Source organism: Poecile atricapillus, chromosome 9, assembly GCF_030490865.1.
Source record: "Poecile atricapillus isolate bPoeAtr1 chromosome 9, bPoeAtr1.hap1, whole genome shotgun sequence".
Classification (NCBI taxonomy): domain Eukaryota; kingdom Metazoa; phylum Chordata; class Aves; order Passeriformes; family Paridae; genus Poecile; species Poecile atricapillus.
In genome coordinates this window covers 18,537,316-18,560,757 of record NC_081257.1, presented here as the reverse complement: position 1 = coordinate 18,560,757, position 23,442 = coordinate 18,537,316, and the positions used below count along the sequence as shown (strand labels likewise).

General features: G+C 45.1%; 1 protein-coding gene across 1 annotated transcript in view; it reads left to right on the top strand.

Annotated features, from left to right (window-relative positions):
• LRIG1 (leucine rich repeats and immunoglobulin like domains 1) overlaps positions 1 to 23,442 on the top strand; it is a 91,118-nt gene that overhangs the window by 43,605 nt on the left and 24,071 nt on the right. Inside the window, exons 4-8 of the mRNA XM_058844676.1 lie at positions 13,666 to 13,803; positions 14,758 to 14,901; positions 17,134 to 17,277; positions 18,088 to 18,231; positions 22,715 to 22,858. Coding sequence (XP_058700659.1) covers positions 13,666 to 13,803; positions 14,758 to 14,901; positions 17,134 to 17,277; positions 18,088 to 18,231; positions 22,715 to 22,858 — 714 coding nt within the window. The remainder of the gene's footprint in view (positions 1 to 13,665; positions 13,804 to 14,757; positions 14,902 to 17,133; positions 17,278 to 18,087; positions 18,232 to 22,714; positions 22,859 to 23,442) is intronic.

Here is a 23,442-nt window from a genome sequence, read left to right as displayed (position 1 = left end):
TGAGCTCAGATGCTGGTTGGGGCAGCATGATCCTCGTGGAAAGGAGGGTACTGTATGCTATTCCAGCTGGATGTCAGGTAAGACAGGTCAAAGACTTCAGCCAGTCTCCTCCATTTGACTTGCATGGTTTCTTGTAGAGCTTTTCCTCGTAAGTGCCAGGGATTTTTTTATAATTCTGGTTAAATTAGCCACATTGTGACCCTTGTTTCTTGTCTTTGATTTTCTTTGACTCTCATTAGACCTTTGCACTAGGTTAAAGTTGACTGGTCTTGGAGGTTCATAATGTGGCAGAATCAGGATCACACTATTGAGCTGTTGCCTCATTCTTTTGCAGTGAAGGCTTGGGAAAGCAGCTGTTATTTTAGTGCTGTTTGCACTGCTTCACTTGTGTTGTCAGATGGGGTTTGCAGACACTCCTTCTGAAAACCCATGTGGTCCATTAGATTCTTTGAGCTGCTGTTTTGCTTTCACCCAAGGCAAAGGTGTCTTGCTTTGTGAGCTGGAACAACGCAAGCAGTCTGTGCTCTGCTGCTCTGAGCAGGATCTCACAAATACACCTTCCTTTCTGCAAGATTTCCCAGGAGCTGGGGTGGTGGGCTGAGACCTGGGACTTCACCTCATCTTTGCTTTGCAAGTTAAGATGGTGCAGACTTGGTTGAGCATTGCAGCTCTGTCCATGGCAGCCTCTCAGGGTGACCATTGTTAGAGGGAAGAGCTCAAAATTGCTCAAAACTGCTGCCATCTGTGCTGTTCGGAGAGCGCAGCTCAAGCCTGAGCTGGTCCCTACACGAGGTGTGAGCTCACTCTGTGCTCTCCTGGCTAGGCCAGAGTAAAAACCTCTGTGTAGGCGGTGTTGAGAGCTGGGAAGTTTGGCTTACAGGAAGAATGAGGTTTGAGCTAACTCGACAGTACAGACGTAGCCTTGGAGGCCATTTGTGGCCTGGGATCCTGCTGTGCTAATTGCTGTACAAACAGAACAACTGCCTTGACCCCCAAGGGGTTTAATCTGCAAGTCATCTTTGCTGGAGTTAAAAAGGGATGATCTAACAATTAGAAATAAGGAGACTACTCTGTTAATTCCATCTGGGTCACAGCAAGAGGTTTTGTGCTCATAAGCACAAAATCCAGATGACTCAGACGCAGCCGTGCGCGGGGTCTGGTTGAAGTCAGCAGGCTCTGCTTGTGTGCAGGACGTGCCTTGGGCAGCTCAGAAAACCACACTGCCTTCCACTCTTCCTAATTATTGGCCCAAAGAAAACTTTCTCTGGGAACTAAGGCAAAGTGGTGTAGGCATGTGTAGATACATAAGTGGGAGCAGATTCACCCCCAGCCCCTGCCTGCATCACCTATGAGCTGTAATGTCTGCAGGGGCCAGTTCTCCAGGGTTTGCTTAGACAATTCCCCTTGGAGATGGAGAGAGTTGCTTTCTGAGAGCTTGGTCCACATTACAGGCTATACTACTGAGCTTCTAGGTTGGAATGTGAAATATATTAATATGGAAAGAGAAAATTAAAAGAATGCTGACAGGCTGTTCAGTGTGCAGCAATGTACAGGCATAAGATATTCTGAAACCCACCTCTTAAGTTTGTTTTGCTCAGAGTTCATATTAAGGCTGTGGTGTGTAAAGTCTGCAAGTTTTTGAGGCCAAAGACTGCAGGAGCCTTTCCCAGTAAAGGAAACTCTCATTAATCATGTGCTCCCAAGCACCAGAAGAGATGCTGTTTTGACTTCTCTTTTGGGCTGTTGGAACTGTTCTAATCATTTGCATGTCCTCTTTGAGCTTTTAGATATAACATGAGCACATGGAAATGGCAAAGGATCTGAGGCTATTCCAGGGAAATGAGTAATCATTTCTTTTAGAAAAGCAACAGCAGTAAAGCACACAGTTATCAGACTCAACAAAAGAGCATCAGAAAGTAATCTGGGCACATACAGCAGAGTGTAAAAATTGGCCAGAGGATAAAGATAGTGAAAGTTGGTGGCAGCTCATGAAATACCAGTTACCCCTGGAGGCTGCTCTATTATGTATTTAATAACAAGGATAAGCATTTTGTGCAGCCGTGGCAGCTGCTTCTGTGAGTAGAGAATTGCTCTGAGCTAGGTCAGATCTGCTCTGGGGTGTGTGTGTGTCTGGAGGAAAGAGAGGACACCAGTGGTCTTGTGGGACAGAACACAAGGTTAGGAGCTGGAATACTGGAAGAGGATCTTTTGTGCATGAACCATGGATTCATTACACCCCAAAGTAAATTCCCCTTTGGGGGGAATCTGCTTCCTCCGAGCTGAAGCGGATCTACCTCGGGGCAGATGGAACTCCTGGGTGTAAAGCATCTCCAAGGGCAGGTGCATATTTTATGTACAATTCACAAAGTGGTTTCTAAGTTCTGTTGCTCTGCAGATCAAACCTAGATCAGTTGTTAGGGTCATTTGCAACCATGATCTTTTGTTAAGGTCAGTATGAAAAATAGCTTCATATTTGAGCCTTAGAATAGCCCAAACTTGCTACTATTAATATCTGTGGTAGATTGACTGTCTCATTTAATGGCATATGGCAAATAAAGCACACATCTACAAAAGCAATTCCTTTGTTAGTCTTCACAGACCAAGCAGCTTTCAAATATAAATAACTTGCTGAGTTGGAAGTTTTTTTAGTGTATTGGAGTTTCCTGCCTAAAAACTGCTAGCAATGGCAATTAAGTTTGCTCAGAGGTGAGTAAATGTGAAGTTGAGGCTACAGTAAAAGGAAGTTGAATTATTTTGGGGTAAAATTCTCTGTCCATTTTCCTCTCTGAAAGCTTGGCCAATTCAGTTTTTTAACAAAATTGCACAATATCAGGAAGCTCTCAGTATGTGTTCCCGCTTCCCTGCTGAGATTGACCAGTTAGTCCTCAGTTATCCTGTTGTATCCTGGTGCTTGCTCAGAGCATGAAATAGAACCCAGAGAGGAGTAAGAACAGGGGTTGGGTTAGAATTGTGGGGTTTAAGTTGGGTGACATAAAACACTGGCACCGTTAGGAATAGTGTAGGGTGAAGAAAGTGTTCACTTGAATGTGATCCTTCTATGTGCAGGTTGGAAGAGATTAGCAAAAATAGTCCACAGAAAGCTCATTTCTAACTGAATAAAAGCCAGCTATGTGCTGGATTTTCTCTTATTTTTAACCCATGTCAAATTCCCCAATTAATTGCGGAAGTGAACAATGGAGATGGTGTCAAAAGTGATTATCTTGCAAAAGCAGCCCTGCTGGGGGTGTGCAGCGTAGAAAATGTGATTGCTGGTTAAGATAAATGAGAAAGTGATCTGTCACACCTTCAGATGAAGTGATCACTTGAGAGGCCACCCTCCCTTACGTTTGTGTGCATAACTCCTGCTTGTTAACAGGAATTCCACATGAATATTGATTGGGAATAAGTGGTTGGGTGAGTACATGTTCTGCCTGTCAAACTATTTAATGTTCAATTGCACATCAGGGAAAATAGCAAAGGTAGCTGGAAAATGAAACAGGAGTGCAGGGCTGTCCAAGTGAAAACTGTGTTAGTGGTCAGATCTAAGCAGATAAAAATGAGTTGGAGGGAGGTGTAGAATTAAGAGTTGATGACAAAAGAAAGAATCTGTAAATGTCTCTTGGATTTTAGACTTAAATATAATTTCCTGTCTAGTCCATCTACTGTAGATCACACACTCTGTGCAAGCAGTTGCTGGACAGGGTGGTGATTAGCATGAGCAATCAGGCCGAGGGATTGGACTTCCTGTAATCCCTCAGGTGACCTGGAAAAGGAGCACCTTTTGGTCATATTACCAATATACTTTTTGTTTTCTTGAAAGAGCAGTCAGCTTTTCAAAATAGGAGGAACTGAAGAAGTAAATGGTTTTACTAAAGGAGCTTGGAGAATTACTAAGTGGTGGTGAGTGGTTACACTTGACTTTACAGGATCTTTACCAGGGAAGATTGAACAGCCTGTGCTACACCAACCTGGCTTAGTACAGAGGCAGTTCTACTCTAAAACACAAATTTCCTGTTCCCTGAATGTTTTGACACCCTATTCTGGGGTTTCCCAAAGCCACCCTTCCTCCTTGGTGAGCTTTATTAGCAGCAGGGTGCCTGGTCTTGTGAAGAGCAGCTCACTTTTCCACACAGGAGCTATTCCTTCCTGCAGGCTGAGCAGTGTGAGCCGAACAGAGCTCAGTGAGGTCTGCCCAGAGGCAATCCCTGTTCCTGTGACCTTGCTGACAAGACAGATAAGGCCTTTCAACAGAGCACAAGTGTGTGTCATGTTGGAGCAGATGGAACGCCAGCCTATCTACATCTCTCAAGTGTTAACAGGAGTTTGACTGGCCAGTCAAAAATGTGTTTCTTCAAATGCTGCCTTTTTCAAGAGGCAGGTCTTTTAGCAGCTTCCACTGCAAGTTCCATGAGACGGAGAGTTTGATGGTCTGGAAGATGAATTCAAGTGTGTTGTCCTTTCTATACCTCCCTTATCATCAGTGTAGTTAAATCCACCTGTTTTCATTGTGTTCCTGTCAAAGGTGGGAAAAGCCTCTGTGTCACATTGTGGCTTCGGGACACAGTGCAAACTTATCAAGAAGAGTTCTGCTTGCAGTTACAATTTGGATTAAAATTGCAGCATCATGGGCAGAGCCATTGCGTTTGGTTTGCACTTGAATTGCTTCTCTGCTTGTGTTATTTTCCCCTCCTCACTCCCGTGGAGAGACAAAAGCAAAACAAAACCACCCACAAAACACATGCACTCTCTAGGCTGTGGTGGATCTTATTTACTTTGATCACGTATTACACAAAGAGAAACTAGAATCAGTATCAGGATTTAAGGATAAAGTATCTCCATGCCCTGTGCTTTTGGACCTTCTTGGCTTTCAAATGGAAATGCCATCCTTGTTGATTAGAAGCACAAAACTTGCAGGCAATGAAATGAAAGGAAGCTGCTGTCTCTGCTCCTGCCCCTGCTCTGTGCTAGCTCAGTTGACATTTGGGCTGGATCTGATTTTTAGATGTCTGTTCTTCCTTATCACAAACCTGACTCATCTTTGGGCCAGTGATAAGGTGGGGTGTGTTGGCAGCAGCCCTGACACGGGCAATGTGCAAGTGTGGGGCTGTGGAGAGCAGGAACTCCTCAGAGCAGCAAACTGGAGGGGTGAAGCTGGCCTCTTTCTTGGCTTCAAGGAGTTGCTTACACATTTAATTTGTGATAGAAGATTGAGTTTGGCTGGCACATAGCAGCAGCAGAAGAAAGCCCTTCAGGGAGAAGCACAAGAGGAAAAGCCAGTGGTGGAGCAGGAGAGTAGCAGACCAAAGATATGAGATGTAGAGCATGGAAACACTGACCTGACTGTCATCTGCCAGCAACTGAATGACCCCTTTCAAATACTGATGCAACCCTTCTTTCAAAGAGGCTCTGCTGAGCACCACAGCCCCATTCAGACAGCTGGTGCAGAGAGCCCTGTGGTTTCCTGCATTCTTGTATGAAAACTGCCCTTACATGACTCTCTTCCTTCTATTCCTATAGGACAATTCTCCTCCTTAGCAGAGTTCAGCACTCAGAAGAGCCTCTCCTCTCCTTTGCAGCCTTTCCCAGTGCTTGCTCCAGATGGGTCAGGGAATGTCAGAAGTGACAGGAGCGGTGGTTTGGGCAGAGAGCTGGAGGAGGAGGTGGAAGGCTTGGGCAGCTGTTAGTGCTCACAAACTGCCCCTTTCCAAACCAGCAGTGATGGTGTTCGGTGGCTTAGTGATCCTGTCCCTCCCTTGTGCCTTTGGCCAAAGTGCATCACAGGTTGGGCAGCCCCCGCTGAAGATACCTGGCCCCAACCCTTGCAGGTGCATCCTCCATGGAGGGAAGCACCCAGGGCTCTGCAGATAATCACTGAGATGGTTTGGGGTTAAGCTGCACATGGGGCCATAAGGTTGTGCTCTGGCACTGAGTTAATAAAAGTTCAGGGAGGCTTGTTACAGAGAAGCTGTGCCAGACAATGAGAGATGCTTTGCACAGCCTGTTTAATGGATCTGTGCCCTTTGTGAACACATCATTTTAAAAGCTGCTGCAGAGCACAATCTTGATGAAACATCCAGTGTAACCAGAAGAGAGCTGGTCTTCTTAGAACCACCCAGTTGCTGATGGGGGGACTATGCCCATAACAGTCTTGTCTTTAGGAATCTTAATTTGCTTTGATGCCATAGCAGGTTGTGTAATCTGCTGAAGAGATAAGACAGCCTCTGTTTTAAAGATGACTAACTTCTAATCCTGCCTGTCCCACACATTTTGTTCTCTTAATGAAATGAAATGCTGAAGGAGTAGGAAGTTGTATGTTGCAAAAAATAACCAAAATCATACCGTGGCAAGTCAAGGTCCAGTGAAAGGAAATGCAGATCAAAGTGAGGGAGAGCACTTTGGAAAATGACATGACTTACCTCAGTGGATCTAGCACACAGTGTAAGGTCATGTAAGAAGTTAGAAAGTTAATTACATAAACAATGCTAGTGCAGAAATATTCAAAGAGAATATGTATCTCACTGGCTATGTGGTGGTTTTGGTTACAATAGAAGGAAGGCTTTCCTTCATGACCCAGCAAAACCCGTTAATGATTGTTCATCAGATCCAGGCCTTTGCTTATGTCCAGCTGATATGAAAGATTCTGAAGAAAATACTTGATCCCTGCCTTTTATCCATGTGGCTGCCTTTATGAAAGAGCTGTGAGAATGTGCCTGGCAGCAGGATAACATCTGCCCATGGTTGGGTACCCTGGGCACAAGGATGCTCTGAGGCCACTGGGAGTGCACCAGGGTCAGTGGTTGCAGTCCATCAGTGTGAGAGGCAGATGAGCTTGGTCCCGTGAGTGGCCACAGAGTGGCCTTTAATAGACAGTGCAAACATAGCCCCTGGGTCACACTGGGCTCACATGAATAGTCCTGTTGACTGCAGTGGGTGAGTAAGAGTTTGCTTGTGGGAATAGAGTTCATAGCACAGCCCTCTGCAGGTGGCTGCTGTTCCCAGGCCCAAAGGGGTGAATTAGCAAATCTCATCTTCCCAGACTGATTTCTCCCTTTAAACATCCATGACCTGGAACAGAGACACAGTCACTTCACTGTGAAAGGATGCATTTTTTTCCATCCCCTCCACCTTCAAAAAAACCCCAAAACCCAGGTTGTTTCTTAACCCCCCTGTCTTGTCCCAGCTGTGTGTATCTGGGGGTAGTTTGCTTCATGCTTCTTCATCCTAAACCACAAAACAGGGTGAGAACATGACCTGATAAATAAAAGCCCCCTGGAATATATCTGGTTTGAAGTTGATGTACAGCAGATGAAGAAACTGTCTTCAGATTTTCTGTTGTAGTTAGATATAGTTGGAATAGCTCCATCAGCTTGTTCCTGCATTATTCCTATATATGATTTTAAGTGAAAAGCAGTATAAAATTGTCGTGGATTTTGTTTGCTGCATCTTAGACTTTTCCTGAAGGATTGCTAAGGAGAGGGAAGATCCTGACTTATGGTCATAAATAGAGTATATAAACCTTTAAGGGAAAGTTTGGATATTCATAAAAAAATTACACAAATGGATTTTTTCAGTGGTTTGGGGTTTGTTTTTCTTGGTTTTGGGCTTTTTGGGGGTGGTGTTTTTTGGTTTTTTAGGTTGGCTTGTTTTGTGTGGCTGACCCTAAGATGCAGTGGCTGCCTGCACTGCTCTGCTCTTGTGTGTGCAGCCAGCACCTGAACAAACAGAGCTGTATCTCTGACAGCCTGGGAATCTGCCAGGATTCCTCAGGGAAGGAGTGATTCAGAGCATCTGAGAAAAGTGGGGGCTGCTTCCATGCATCCTTGCTTCCTGTCCAAACAGCACCCCATGCAGCCTTACTCTGAAAGGACAGTGGGGCAGTTCCCATCAGCAAATACAGTTTTGGTGTTGGATAAAACTACACATTCTCGTGACAGTACAGAATCTTGTGCCTCATAGATTATTGTGGAAAGGCTGATATGACAACACAAAGTATCAGACAGCTAGTGGGGCTTTCCAGGGCACTTTGGAAGTGTGAGGGCTTGGGCACATCAGGCAGTTTTTCTGGGAAGGTCTGATGTGAAGAACTAGAGGATGGTGTGACATGGACTTCCAGCATGTCACCTGCTTGTTTACTTCATCTTCTTCACTCTTAAGAGGTTCTACACTGATAAATTGTTTGAACTTCGAGTCAAAGCTGATGTGCAGGTCCCAATGACATTCTTCCCCTCCCTGCTTTCCACACATTAATAAAAATCACTTAGGAGATCTTTGCTTATTGAATGTAAGAAGGTGACCAGGAAAAGCAGAAACCTTTATTTTGCTTCTGTTATAAACAAAAATTCATCTTCCAGATTATCAGTTACCTTTGTTGCCTTGTTAGGAAAATTACTCAGGCATTGAACTCTACTCTCAAACCATGATTTTATTTATTACTTTTTGTGTTTGTGTAGTGAGTGGCAGGCTAAAATCAAATAGCAAATCATGTAAGGTGAAAGCTTAGGAACCCGTGTCTTTGATCTTCTTCAGTGTTTCTAGAAGGATCAGCACTGGGTCTCCATCTCCTCTGAGCTGAGGAGGAGGAGGGCAGGTAGTTCCAGGCAAGTGTTAGTCACAGTGAATGTGATCCATCTCTGGTTACGCTGCCTTTGATCTCCCTCTCTTTGCACAGCCAGTCTCCGACACCAAACCTTGCCTGTCCTCCAGTAGCAAACCCCATAACTCTTTCTGGCTCCAGCATTTTGTTTCTTCAATACTTCATCAGGATGGAAATACTAACCAAACCCTGAACTTTTAAAATCTCTCTCTTTCTAGTCCTGTGATCTCCCTCGTACGCTAATTTTGAAAATGTGCTGGCATATTAATAGAACCCTGCCCGAGGTGTGGAGCCGCTCTTTAGAAGCTCGATTTTATTTTTGATGCCTATAACAGGTGCTGGTTTAATAGGTTTGCTGTATTACAGCTTTCCTTTTTCTCTGGTGAGCCCAGCCAGATCTGTAAGCTGACACTACATGAAGGCCAGGCGTGTGACTTCTCCCTGCCTTTAGCCTGGCTTCACACTGAACATTTACGCTGCAGACTCACAGCACCCACGGCAGCCTTAACTCAAGCTTTGTCTGAACCAGGAGGTTTTGTGCTGATTGTATTTAAATCAGCCCAAGCAAAGCCCCTTGTGCATTCCTGTCTGAGGGTCTGCTTGCTTTGATTTTCCACTGTCAGCTTTTGAGTGGGCAGCTGTTGTGGGGAGAGAATGTGGCTCAAACAACAAAGGAATGTGTTTGTGCTGCTCTTTGCATCCATTTCACACGAGGAGTTTGAAGCTAAGGTATAAATTAAACTGAGTGGTGTTCTCCTTGCTCGCTGCAAAGAGGAAGGTGAATTCTTCCCCTATTAGGTCTGGTGGAAAATGTTTCACAGCCTGTTTATCAAATAAATATTCACAAAGACTCTTCAAATGAGGAAACGCACCGGGATTAAAGTGTAACTTTACCTCTAAAATACAAGCTGAGATTCCTGGAAATGCTGCAAGCCTTTGACTTTGCGCCACCTGTTATTTTCCTGCCACCCCCTTCAGCTCCCTCCCGACTCAGAGCAAACCCAAACACGCTTTGGCCTCGCTGGAACATTCTGCTTGTTTTTCTCAGCCCGGAGGAGCAGAGAGCACGCGTTTGTTTCCTTGCGGGGTCCTCCTGGGCTTGGTTCAGCAAGGAGCTGGCTGAGGTTACTCCAAATCTCCTGTAAGCCCAAGGGGTCTGTGCAAGGGCTGAGAGGCTGCGCTGCCTCGGGGTGCTGAAGTGGGATTCAGGCAGGTTAAACTGGGGCTGGAGGGTGGATTTGCCTATCTCTCCTCTCCCTCTGTGGCTGTAGCTGGTGCTGACCCGAGGGTGAAGTTCCTGAACAAGTGCCATGGGAATGGAGTGATCAGGAGGGATCATTGCTGACTCCGAGTTACCTTGGCTTGGCACAGGGGTGTTTGCTGCAGATGAGGTGTCTCTGGGAACGACGTTGGGTATGAACTTGGACGTTCAGTTGTTTCAGCCAGATCCTCCCCTATTCATAAACAAGCCTAAATGGACTTGGATGGGCTCCTTAGTACCTACGATTTCTTTTTCACTTCAGCTGCTTCCACTTCGGATTTTCAGTCCTCAGCAAAGGCTGCATCATCCTAGCTGGATAGTCCTTTTCCATGCACATTGGAAAGCCAGAGCTAGAGAGGGGTTAAGGAACTTGCCCAAGGCAGATGAGTCAGTGCCAGAGCTGGGAATAGAAACCAAGAGACTTGGCTCCCACTCCAGGCTCTAATTGCACAATCTCACATTGAAGCCCTGTCATTGTATACTCCTGAGGTAACACTGGCTGAAGTGAGGCAGGGAAAGCTTTTTCCAGGCTGTGATACCTAAGGAGTGGGGAGAGGAAAGGATACCTGGAGGTGTTGGTGGTGCAAGCACCAATTATTTGTGCTTTAACGCCTGGTTTCGGCAATTGGTGCTAAAATCTGATCTGTCACATTTGAAGCCAACCCAGTGTGAAGTGGTTGGGAAAAATCCAGCCCTTTTCCAGTCAGTGATAAAGGGGAGAGGCAAATTCATAACATGTCTTTTTTTTTCTGTAAAACACCCTTATGATGAACAGGGGAACAAAGGCAAGAGAGCTGAGAGGATCCAAGCAGTAACAGCAAGGGTTAAATCACATTTGGGCTCTTACCAAAAGAATGAAAAATAAATTGTAATCAAGCTAGTAAAAGGTTTGGGCTATGTTGCCTTCATATCACATGCTGTGTATGGGAGAAGTCCCAGGCTTTGTTTGAAGTGCAGTGCTTGGAGAGGGTGCAGTGCTTTGCAGCGAACTGTCTGACATTCCCCAGCTGGGACTGGCCCGGGATGGTGTTTGGAGCTGAGAGTTACATTTGGAGTCGGCCCATGTTTGAAGGAGATGGGGAGAGGAAGGAGCCAGTTTTTCTGCCTGTGTAAAATAATGTATCCATCTCATCTGCCAGCTGCAGCACATGAAAAGCAAGAGGCGAACAGACAGGAGTCACCTGGAAACTGCGAACATGGCTCAAACAAAATAGTTCTTTCCTGTCCTTTCCTTCCCTTCTTCGAGTCTGTCTTCTGGGATGGGTTGGGAGATCTGGCAGGCGGGCAGAGTGGATATATGTTAAGCAACCAAAGCCCAAAAATATTAATACTCAAAAAAAAAACAACAACCTAAAACCAAAAAACATTGGCTTCTGAAGAGCATTTTGTGTCCAAATTCACTCTGTGCTCTCAAGTCCCTTGCAGACTTAACTGCCCTGCGTAGGGATTGTCAGGTGATTTATAGATTCTCCATGTTCGTTTGTACAAGCCTTCATTTCCTGTTAATTTACAGCCAGATTCATCTCAGCCATCGCAGCTTAGATGAGATCAGAGCTGAACTCGCAGCCCCTGCTTCAGGAGAGCTCCAGAAAATGTGCTCTTGGTTTGCCTTCAGTTATGTCTGTGTTGAGGTACTTTCCTGAATCAGGCTTGGACACACATTTAAAGGGTGCTCTTCTTTTAAGGAGGAAAAAAAAGATTAAAATTTCTGAGCCTTATGATTCTACCGATCAAGTTAATTGCAAAAAAACCCAAAACCCTAGTCCTAGGGGGAAAGACATTCCCCTTGCCCATGTGTTTAGTTAACAGAGGTCACAAAATTCTGGGTATAGTGATTTTTCCTGTGTTTTAGTCTCACTATACTGTAAATTCAGTGCACCTCTGTCCTGCTAGATGTGTAAGTATTGAATTTTCATGGATATGAAAATTCAGAATGTGAATATTGAATCTTCATGGATGTGAAAATTCAGACTTTATTCCGAGCTGTAAATGAATATTGGTCCTTTGGACAGCAGCCATGTCACTGCCTTTGAAACAGTTGTGGTTGTGGAGACCTGTGTGCTGGTAACCCATGGAATAACCAGTTTGGAGACATAAATTATGATTTTCCTTTGATTTTTCTTGGCACCTTGTTGCATTGTATTAGCAGCACACTGCTATAGTGCTGTAAAATTTGTCCTTGATGTTTTCTGAGCCTGCACTGAATTAATTATCATTTAAACTCTTCAATCAAAGTAATGTTTCTGTGCCTCTTTCCCCAGTGTTAAGCAAGGGCCTTGTGCTGGCTGTTTAAAGGCTGAGTCTCCCAAAAGCGAACTGTTGTAGGCTTGCAGATTTTACACTCTTCCTGTTGTGGACACCAGCAAGTGCTGTGGTGAAACAATCTGGTTTTAATAACAGGGAGAGTAAAGGAGCAGATCCCAGTGTGGGGAGCAGGTCCCCAGCCTTGTGCTGCTGGCATTTTCTGTCAAAGGGAGGAAGTTTTTGTCAAGAGGGGCTTGTCTAAACCCCTGGGAGAGCCTGAAGTGGGGGAGAAGCTGGAGGTGATGGGCTCCTAGATATCTGTAAGCTTCAGTGCCTGAACAGCTGTGTCAGCCATCCCTCAGTTTTTTGTTTCAAAGAGCTGATGTTTTGTCAGGGGAGCTGGGGCTTGCATTCAGGGGTGCTTTCCCTGGCTGCTCTCCCCTCCTCTGCTCACCCAGTAGGGATCTGGATGGATTGAGGCACAGGACTTGTCTGAACTCTCTTTACTATCTCTTATTATTCAGCAAGTTCCCAAGTGTCTGGTGAGCGTCTGTTTGGAGTGCCTCACTCACAGCCTTGCCAGTAATATCAGTGACTGGTCTAAATTCACATCAGGCTCTGCCTCTTGTGACTAATGCACAATGTATTTTTTTAATTCATTACTGTTCTCTACTGACTCAGGCCAGAAAAGAGTCAGAGGAAAGGATTTGGTAGGGGGGTGATTTTTACTTAGACCTTGCTGAGTACAGATGAGGTCTAAAGGTATTTTAACTGTTTGGTGGCTGTGGAAACACTGAGGGCTGTTGTAGGACTTTCTCTAAAGAAAAACCTTGGATTGAATCCCTCAGGCTGTCCTGGTAATGCAGCAATCACAGGTGATCAGTGCAGGGTCTGATCCTGCAGCTTGTGCTTGGGCAGGCACTGGCACTGCAGAGTTGTCCTAATCCTACAATGGGACAAAAATAGCAAAAGATAAGGAAATATCTGCAAGAATATTTGTAAGCATTCTTATTTCTTTGTGTTACAAATCATTGTAGTACAGTGCAAAGCTCAGAATTTTCAGAGGAATCCTTGGGAACTGAGAACGTTATGTAACTTTTATTGAGTTTGTATTTACTTATTTGTTTCCTTCTCTGAAAGTCACATTCTCTGGATCAAGCCTTGGCAGGCTGGCTAAGCCACTGATCTGCACTCCTTGCCTTTGGGATTCAAATCCAGCCCTGCAGTCCTTGCACGTAACAAATCCAGTTTGGAAGTGCAGGCTTGTAGGAGAGCCCAGATTAATGGAAGAAAAACTGATGAGTGGAGTCAATAGCTCTGCAGAAGAAAAAAAGTGTCTGGAAGCCTGCAGATAGATACCTGTGAGCTGGTGTCCAGCCAGAGGAGCAGCGAGGGGATTAGGGAATGTCTCCCTGGAATGGGTTTCTCCTCGAACAGCTGCTGAAAAGTCACCATAACTGAGCGTACAAACTCAGGGCCAGCCCGGGGGCCTGCTGCAGCCTCTGATATTCTTTCTGTTTTTCCAGGAGAACTAAACAGTCTCTTTTTCTCCTCCTGCCTGTTTCAGGCATCACAACAGGATCCGCAGCATTGAAGGCAGTCAGCTGCAGCCCTACGTTACCCTGGAAACGTTGGACCTGAGCTTCAATGACATCACGGAAATCCGAAACGGCTGCTTTCCACAGGGACTTCACATAAAGGAGCTGTGAGTTTGTCTTCTTGGGAACTGCTTTTGTTGAGTTACCACAGCAGAGAAAAGGGCCTCAAACCTTTAAAAAACAGAAGTAATGACCATAAGAAGTATAGGATTATTTGTCAGGATTTTAAGTGCAAAGGAGAGTTAGAAGGAAGCACATTGTCACTTTTGTCAGGTTATTTTTTGAGTTCTGTCTGGTTTCTGATGTAGCTATAAAGAATGCAGATATTATTACTTGTGTTGCAGAGAGAAGGTTTTCTCAGGTATCCTACATCCTTCCTGTGTAGGTGTCTTTACAACTGCAAACCCATGTGCATCTAAAAGAGTGGAGAGAGAACAACTATTTCATCATTAAAGTGGCTTTCTGAATATTGAGAACAAAAATGTCTCTGATTATTTGAAGAAAATGGGGTCAAGCAGAGTAACACCGTCCCAACAGGGTATTTGCCTACTCAGAGAAACATGAAACAATCTGTATTTTAGGTACCTTTGAAGAGGTGCAGGCAAATAGTCTGTATTAAAGTTTACACCAAAGTTTGTGTTCCTCGTTGCAAGAGTGTGTAAGAGAGTGGTGTTGTGACTGATAATTGCCTGTTGTCCTGCAAAAACAGCCCCCTGTGGCTGACTGGGATCCAAGTAAGAAAGACCTCTGGTACAGATACTGAGGGAAAAATGGGGAATGAATAGCATCATCCTGCACTGGAATAGTCTGCAGTTTCTGGCTTCCACTCCTGATTGCCTTGTTCAAGTAGGAGGATGTCAGGGAGCTCTTTGGAAGTGCCCAGCAATTCTCCACATTCATCACAGGCTCTGGGAAGGGCCCTGTGCCCTTTGTGCAGCCAGAAATTCAGCTGATTTGAAGCCATCTCCATAGCTTCACCAGCTTGTCTGCAGACCAAGTAAATGCTGATAAAAGGTGATTTCTGACAGAACTGTTCATTTTTCTGCTGTGATTTATTGCAGCTACCTGGGGAGCAACAGAATCAGCACCCTGGAGCCTGGTGCTTTTGATAGCCTGTCACGGTCCCTGCTAACACTTCGTCTGAGTAAAAACAGGATCACTCAGCTTCCTGTCAAGGCTTTCAGGCTGCCCAGGCTAATGCAACTGTGAGTACAAATGTCCACTTTAATTAAGCTCAGCCACACTTTATGGATAAAATGACCCTGGGGGTGTGCATGTCACCAAATGTCACCCCTCCTCACCTACTATCTGTAAAATGTAGACTCCACTATGCAGGAGTCCTCTGCCACCTCCTAGGAAGACACACTGGCAGAGGGTCCTTTTTGTCTTGTAACTCTTGGCTTTTCAGGCTATTATTTGGATCAGGTGGGGAGAGAGGGATGCTGTAACAGACATCAGCATCTTTTGCACTTGACAGAGTGGGACAAATCCATTCCTTCACAAGCTGCTGGTGTCTGCAGTGCAAGAGAGGTTTGCAAGATGTTTCTATTGAGAGTGACAGAACTCAGCTGCCATGTTAGTGTTTCAAGGCCACACAGGTATCTTGATGTGGCAATAAAAAGCAGTGAGGGAAGGCTGTTAAACTGTGAGGTAATATTTGGGCAGAGAAAACTGCAGCTCAGATGAGTTAACATGCACATGGTTGTTGTTCTGCCTGCAAGGGAACACAGCAGCTAGAAATATGCTTTACGTGTAAAAATGAAGCACCAATGGTTGAGCTTTTTCTTTCTGCTGCAGTTAGAGAAATGGGCCCAGCCTAAGGCTTCTTTCAGTCTTTCCATCAATTTTGATAGGCAAAAGGTTCACCTCTGTTAACATAAAGTCCACAAATGCTGTTGGAGTTTGCACCTCTAAGTGTCAACCTCTTGACTGAGAGACAAATCCTCAAGCCAGGGTGTGCCCAAGGAGTGTGTGTGCATTTGTGTCTGCATACATGCAGAATTTATAGCCAGTTTGGATGGGACAGGGGGACACATTAGCATATCCATCTGAAAAGTCTGTTGCCTCTCAGTTGGAAGTTGCTGTCCATTGAATGAGTGCTTCTAATTCACTGTGTTTGACTGCATCATGTGTAGAACCATAATGAAAACAACTCCATCTGTTTAGGAACACAGTTTGCACTGAGAGAGGGAGTAATTGGTACTCTTAATGACAGCCTCAGAGCTGGTTGTTTAACTCTACAGATAAACATGAATGAATTGCAAGTTATCCAGACTGGTGTGTTGTAGAATTTGTGTACAGTTCTTTTTCTGGCAAAGCCTGTTTCACTAATAGCCCAGGAAGTGCAGTACAACAAGGGACTTCAGGCCTGCAAAATCTTTATTGCTTACTTGACTTTAATCATGCTCAACTTGAGCACAAGTTCAACATTGTTTTTTTAGGCAGTTGAAAAGTAAGCTTAAAGTCTCTATGGCTTCTTCATCTTTTCCAAAACAAGTTCAGATGTTGTAACCACCATTTTCCTCAGCACAAACAATGAATAGGGAACTATCCTTAGCTTAGTCTTTATATGTGTGGAAAAGTATCAGTTTTAAAAGCTCTAAGTTCAGCTTTTAGTGCATTGTGTTGAAGTTTTCAGTGGACTTTACAGAACAGGATTTTCAGCTGGCATGTCTGGGTGAAGCAATCCATAAGACTGATGTAGGTTGGCAAAGAGTGCTGTGATGATGTTCATATTGCTATTCAGAAAAAAAGATATTGCTAAAATTTAGGGATCCTTCCCCACCTGAGGAAACTAAAACAAATTTAATGAACCAGGCTGGAAACCTTTGTATACATGAATACTAAGACTACATTATTATTGGAAAAAAACTTCTTTCACTCTTTGTTAGTTTCTGATAGTAGGGAAAAAAAAAAGTGGCATTTGTCAGAGGAACTGAAAGCTTTCCTTTCAGACTTGGCCATAAAGTTTCCTCTTGGGCCCACACTTTTGGAGCACCTGCATGTTTCAGAGCACATTTTTACTGGGCAATTACAAGTCCTGTAAAAACAATGGATTGTAAGGGAAATAATGCCCACGTTTGACTGTACTGGTTCACATGGTGTCTGCGCTTGAGGGAGAATGGAGTGTGAAAATTGATGAGAAGGATCAGTGGTTTAAAATAAATGCAGAGAGAGGAGGGATGAAGAGGAATTGCTGCACTCTGTCATTTCTCTGTAGTGAAAGTCTGTCCTGGGGTGAGTTTGTTTAAGGCAGCACCCAGCTGCCTTCCCTGGACAGCTCTGGGATTGAAAGTTTCCGGTGCTCTTCTGCTGTCTCCTGGGAAGCACTGACAGAGGGGTTTGTGGGCATTGCTGCCCCCATTGTGTGCTGCACAGATGACTTTGTGAGAAAGGACTGGGCTTTAATAAACTTTGTATGGCCTTGGTGATTTTAGGGAGCTGAACCGAAATCGCATCCGCCTGATTGAAGGCCTGACGTTCCAGGGACTGGACAGCTTGGAAGTCCTGAAACTCCAGCGCAACAACATCAGCAAACTGACTGATGGGGCCTTCTGGGGTCTAGCCAAAATGCAAGTTCTGTAAGTTGGAGAAATGGGCTCTTTTTCCTTAAACAGCCTCAACTGCTGTCACATCCTTCTCTGTATTTTAGCAGAGACCCGTGGGTACCTGTGCCACCTCCTGTGCTTCTTTCTTTGTCCTGCATGCCCAGAGCTGCTGCAGCAGCTTCTATTTAGCTCACAGTTTATAAAAGCTCACTGCTTCAACGGGTATTCAATAAAAACAGCACTGTTTTTTAAGCTGTGGCACTATTCCTTTGAAAGTTTGACAATTTGAGCGTGCAGCATTTATCTGAATTGGTCTTTAAATATTTGACTTCTGCAAATTTGTTTTGACTGACAGATGGAAACTCTATCTATTGATGCAGACAATATTATTCTACGTCATGGGATACCTAGAAACCAAGCTGGCCATTCTTGGTGATGTTTTCTTTCCATACCAGAGAATAAATTGATTACTCATTGCAGAGAAATACATGAACAACACACTTGGCTTCCAGGTGTGTTTGTGAGGTCCCAGGTGATGAAGGCAGCATGTTTCTGGGTGCTTCTGTCACACAGCTGGGACTCTGCAAATACAAACTTGAATGGGATGCTTTAAGCCCAGTTTACTTGCAGTGGAGTTTCTCTCTGCAGTCACATCTCCTCCAGGGCACTTCCTTTGTGTTGTGCTTGAATTTCTGTCTTTGTTTGATAAGAAATGCCCATGTGTCCACATGGCTATGTAGAAAAGTGTCTAGGAATGGCTAAAATACCAGTTATTTTTGGAAATTCTTTCAGCATTTGACCAGTGCTGCTGATCTGTCAATTCCTTCTGATTTTTCTCCACAGCCACCTGGAATATAACAGCCTGACAGAAGTGAACAGTGGCTCTCTCTATGGCCTTTCTTCTCTGCACCAGCTTCACCTCAGCAATAACTCCATATCCCGCATCAACCCCGATGGCTGGAGCTTCTGCCAGAAGCTGCATGAGCTGTAAGTTGGTTTCTGTTGTGTTGTGTAATGTTGGCAGGAGACAGGGGAGTCAGGAATTTTCTCAAGGCTTACAGCTCCCACTGTATCAACCTGTAGAAAAGCAGGAACTGCAGGCTCCTGAGTGATGCCCTTGTTATTTATGATGTTAGGGCCTTCAGAGCACCTGGTTAAAACATTTGCACCAGAAACAAAGGCTAGAACCCACTAAAGGTGCACAGTGCCAGAAGACCTGGAGAGTTTGTGAGCTGTGGCTTGCTAACATTTTTAGCTAGTGAGTTACAAGACTTGTAACTTGCTGTATAATAACTGTACAGCCTGAAGGAAGCTTTGCTTTATCCTCTGTATTTACAAAGAACAATCATGCTTTCAACCAGCAGAGATTTGGTCTTTTAAAGGTAGTTCTCCTTGTTTCTCCTGTTTACAGTTTATCCTTCCTGTAGGGTTCAGTTGTTGAAAGGTAAATACATTGGCTTTGCTCTCCTGAGGTTTCCAGCTGGGAATACAGCCTGACAAATGAAGGAAAGCCTTGCTGCTGAGGGCAGCCCCACAAGGGTGTCTTTTGGGTCCATGGCACTGCTTTAATGCCTTTTTGAAGACTCTCACAGGGGTGCTTGCAGTATTTACAGAAGTAGCTGCCATTCCCTCAGTGGGACTGTGGGAAGCTTCACTTTTTTCATTGGCAGAACTTGACACGTCGTCAGTGGAACTGGAATTCATTCTGCTTGGTGCAGGGAAATGTTAAACATTGTTAGGGATTCTCCTATGCACCTAAAAGCAGTATGGTAAAGCAGCTTCCTGCTGCCAGAGGCCTCACTCTGCTCTCACACCAGAGGTTGGTATCTGCCCACCCAGCTGTGAGTCCTGAAACCTTTGGCCTGTGGGATTCAGAGACGGGTAGACATGACACATGTAATTTATTTATCTTTAGAATTAACGTGCTAGCCCTGTGATCTTCCGTTGAATCCTAATTATTTGTTCAGATGTTGGTTATTTTTTGGGGGCACAAGGAAGTACTTTATTTTTGGTTTTAGTTAAATATACAAATGATTGTTTAATTACCTAATTTTTCAAATTGCTGCAGAACTGCCCATGTCTGGCACAGTTCTGTGGGCAGCTGCAGCTCCTTCATGTGTAGATCCTCACATGATATTTTGCTAGATGAAGGCAGTGTTAATGGAGAGATCTTCAAGGCAGCAGATCAGAACTGGAACTGTGCTCTGCCTCTGGTCTTCTGAAGCATCAAAAAAAGGGGAACTTGCCTTGCCAAGGCACTCACAGTTGAATCCTTGGAACAGCCAAATGCAGATCACTGCACAGCTCTGAGAGATTTCTGCTCTCAGCACCAAATATCTGGTGCCTGTGCTGAGCTTTATTTCAGCCTGGGTTGTTTGGGATGGGTAAGGCCCATCTGCAGCTCGCAGGGCTAATGTCAGAACTCTTTCAGGGAGAGCTGAGCTTGTCTTCTCCACATGACACTGTCTTGCAAACCCTCAAGGTTTAGGTTGGAGGTTGCTTGTCATGCTGAGTCCTTTTTCTCAGGTAAGGATTAGGATCTCACCCAACAAGCAGTTCTAGCAGTGAGCTGTGCTGCCTTAGAAGCAGTAATTGCAGAAACTCAGGTGCAGGAGTCATGCTGGTGCAGGATGGTGTAGATTTGGAAAATGCCCAGTGGTGTGAGGTGGTGTGAGCCACTGGGGCGTGCCTGGCCTAACAGGCAGGATTGTGCTGGAGTGTAAGGCCAGAGACACAGTCAGTGATGGGAAAGGTGATCCTGTGGGTGTTAGCACATCCCTGCAGAGTACTACAAGCTCTTTCAGGTGCTGCCTTTAGGGTAAGGCTGCTGCAGGGAGCCATCAGATCTCCACACTGAAACTCCCACAGCCAGAGAGTACCTGTAGGAGAGGGCTGTGCTGAAATTCAAGGGTGAGGAAAGGAAGCCATAGATACATCTAGGCTGACTTAGGAGCTTTGTTAATTGTGTGTATTTCATTCCTGATTGAAAGATCCTTGCCCACCTCCACTGTTGCTAAATCTTCTGGGTTTCAGTTACCTGAAAACACTGTGGTTGTACAGGGAATGAATTTTAAAGTTTTCTAATGAGAGAGTTGGTCATCTGAAGGAGGAGTTATCTCTCATTCAGCTGCTGGGAGAAAAAAGCGTGACCCCCAAGGCTCTGGTCTGATGTAAAAGCTGACAAGGAAAGAAAGCTCTTGCCTTGTTGTGAGCATGAGAAAGGGCTGATTGTATTCACCAGTCAGGTGCTAGGACATCATGGAAAAACCCACAGTGGGAGCACAGGATTTCATCAGAGGTAAATGGTGGCTTGGCTGCTGGGTCTTTCCTTTCCCTTTTTACTTGCAGTGGGAATGAAGTATGTCAGATGTACCTGGTCCAGAGCAGGCTGGCAGCAGCAGCTCCAGTTGCACAACAGGGTTCTGGTTAACCCCTTTCTGTACCAATTTTGGCATGGAGCTCAAAATCTCCTACTTCTTGCCAGGCTAGAAGGGCTGTGCAGACAAATGTTGCCATTTATTCATTCCAGTGATTTCTCACTAGTAGAGAGGATGCCAGGGTCAAGGAAGCAGCAGAGATCTTCTGGCTCCTCTCAACCAGATAATCCACACTGCTGAGCTGAGGGGGAAACCTGATGTTTTGCCAATTGGCCTGTCCTGTGGCAGGAAGCAGAGCCTTGCATGCTGAAGAAGCCACTACTGGGTGCAATGGCTCCTGAAGCCTTCCATGTGGGACACCACTGAGAGCCTCCATGTCCTGCTGCTGTCTGTCCATCTTGGGGTGACATCCATGCAAACAGAGGCAACATGCCTTCACCAGTTGTGGCAGGAACTCTTATGTGTGGAATCAAAAGGAACTATTTATTTTCTCAGCCAGGTTTAGGATTACTTTTGAAAAAAAAAATTCTTTTAAAGCCAAATTCTTTAATAGCAGGTGAGGACATAATTTTGATCAGATGCCAATTCTTCCTAACTAACACTATAGCTTCTTTAGGAATGAAAGTATGTTGTCCCATACCTTCAAACTCATTAATCTTTGCTGAATTTTTTCCACAGCTTGCCCTCTGCCCACTAGCTGAAAGATAGCACCTTTGCCAAGTAAATTACTTTGGAGTAGATGTCTGTTTGGACTTAGGTTTTGGCTTTGCAGTGAATTTCATGCAAGCCCTAGACACATTTTTAAGCAGACTCGTTAACAGGCAGTACTAGAAGAGGAATGTGGAGGTTTGGCACTAGTGAAATTTTTTTTTTCTTGCCTGTACAGTGGAGGATTTCAAGCTTGTTCAAAGCTGTCACTTTTTCAAAAGTTGAGCAGCCCAAACCCTTACATCTTTTGAAGTGAGCTGTACTCCCAGGTCACTTAAGAAGGTGGTTTCAAAAATCTGGTGCCTGCTGCTACTCTGAGAGGTCCCTCATTTAACAATCCAAGCTGGTCTTCCACAGCAGGTTTTATTCTGGATAGAAGGTGGTTGCACAGTGTGTGAGGTAGCTTCCCAAGGCCTGCCCTCTGTGTCAAAACTCCATCTTGCACCTTGCTGGGAGAGAAAAGCAGCTGCCTTCCTGCCAACTTCCAAACTGCAACAGGAGCAGTGCTTAAAACAAAAATCTCCCAGACCAGAGATAATACAGGCAACGGGAAGAGATAGATGGAAAACTAAGAAAAAAAACAACCCTCCAACAGTCTCTTGTAAGTGGAGAGGATTTAAGGCAAACTATGCTCCTTGACAAAGGGGAGTGGGAGGAAGGAAAGGTGGCTGGTTTACAACAGACACCTCCTTTCTGTGAGTGAAAGGAAGCATTCAATTGCCTTGTGGTGAAATGCTTTTGGCTCTGGACTGGGGTGGAGCAGAGGCACCCACACCCAGAGCCTGGGGCTGGCTGTGCACAAGTGCAGAATGATAAGACAGCTCCTGAGCACAGCAGCCTGGACGCTGCCAAGAGCGTGTGTGAACTCTGAAATCCATCCGTGTGACATCACTCTGCACCTCGCAGGGAACAGGGGCTGCTTCTCCCTGTGAGCCTGGGAGGGAGCCCAGATGGCAGTGAGGATTGAACACAGCCATCTGAGCTCTGCCTGTACCTGTGGGACACAGGGGTGGTGCTCCCAGACCCTCACCCAGCTGCGTGGGAGCAGGAGCAGCTCTCCCTGCCGTAGCTGACAGAGTGTGTGTGTGTGTGTGTGTTGGGTTCAGTCACTTCTGGGCAGCCTCTCTCTGTAGCCTGCACAGAAAATTTCCCCACAGCTGGGTACCAGCTGCCTCCTGCTCCCTTGGTGTCACCCAGCTTCCCCATGGGTGGTGTCTCCTGGCAATAACTGCAGGCTGCAATCTCATTTCCTAATCCAGTTGTTACATATCCATGCATACATCACCTCCTGTCAGGTGGCTGTGGGAGGCAAGCACTGGTTGGCACAGAGGAGTTTGGAAAATACCAGGTGGGTTGACAAGAGCTGTTACATTTTTTCCCCTCAGGATTCTCTCCTACAACAACCTGACAAGGCTGGACGAGGGAAGCCTGGCAGACCTTGGGGGACTGCACGTGCTACGGCTGAGCCACAACTCCATCAATCATATTGCAGAAGGTGCTTTCAGGGGACTCAAAAACCTACGTGTCCTGTAAGTTGCTCTCAGCTTTTGTCAGATCCCACCCATATTCCCTCCAAAGTTTGTGTTCTGCAGGTGGTTCTGTTTGAAGATTCTTTGGGTGCCCATGTCTGGCAGCTTCAGGTTCCTGAAGCCACCTCAGCTGACCAAAAATCCCTAAGGTCTCATTCCTGCAGCTAATAGCAGTATTTCTCTTGCTATCATATTGACTTAAATTGCAATTCTTAGAAAAGCTTAGTTTCTTTTGGGTCATTCTGCACTCAGAATGAGCAGGGAATGATTCCTTCCACTGACAACACTGGAAATTTGAATATCCTCTTAAATGTGCTATTGAGCACTTCTGTGTTGTTGGTTTTGTTTTTTTTTTTTTTTTTAACTGAATATTAAATATAAAATTATAAGCTAAGATGATGTCAAGAAAAAAAAACAATGGGAAAACAAAGAAATGTAGAGGTTGGGCTTAGGATCTGACTGTACAACAAGTATAACAACACGAAACTTCACCCAGCCTTCAGTCCAGGCACAGAAATAAGAAGCTTTTGCAGGTACCATGCAAATAACCAGAAGTCTTTCTCTTTAGTGCCCATGAAACATTC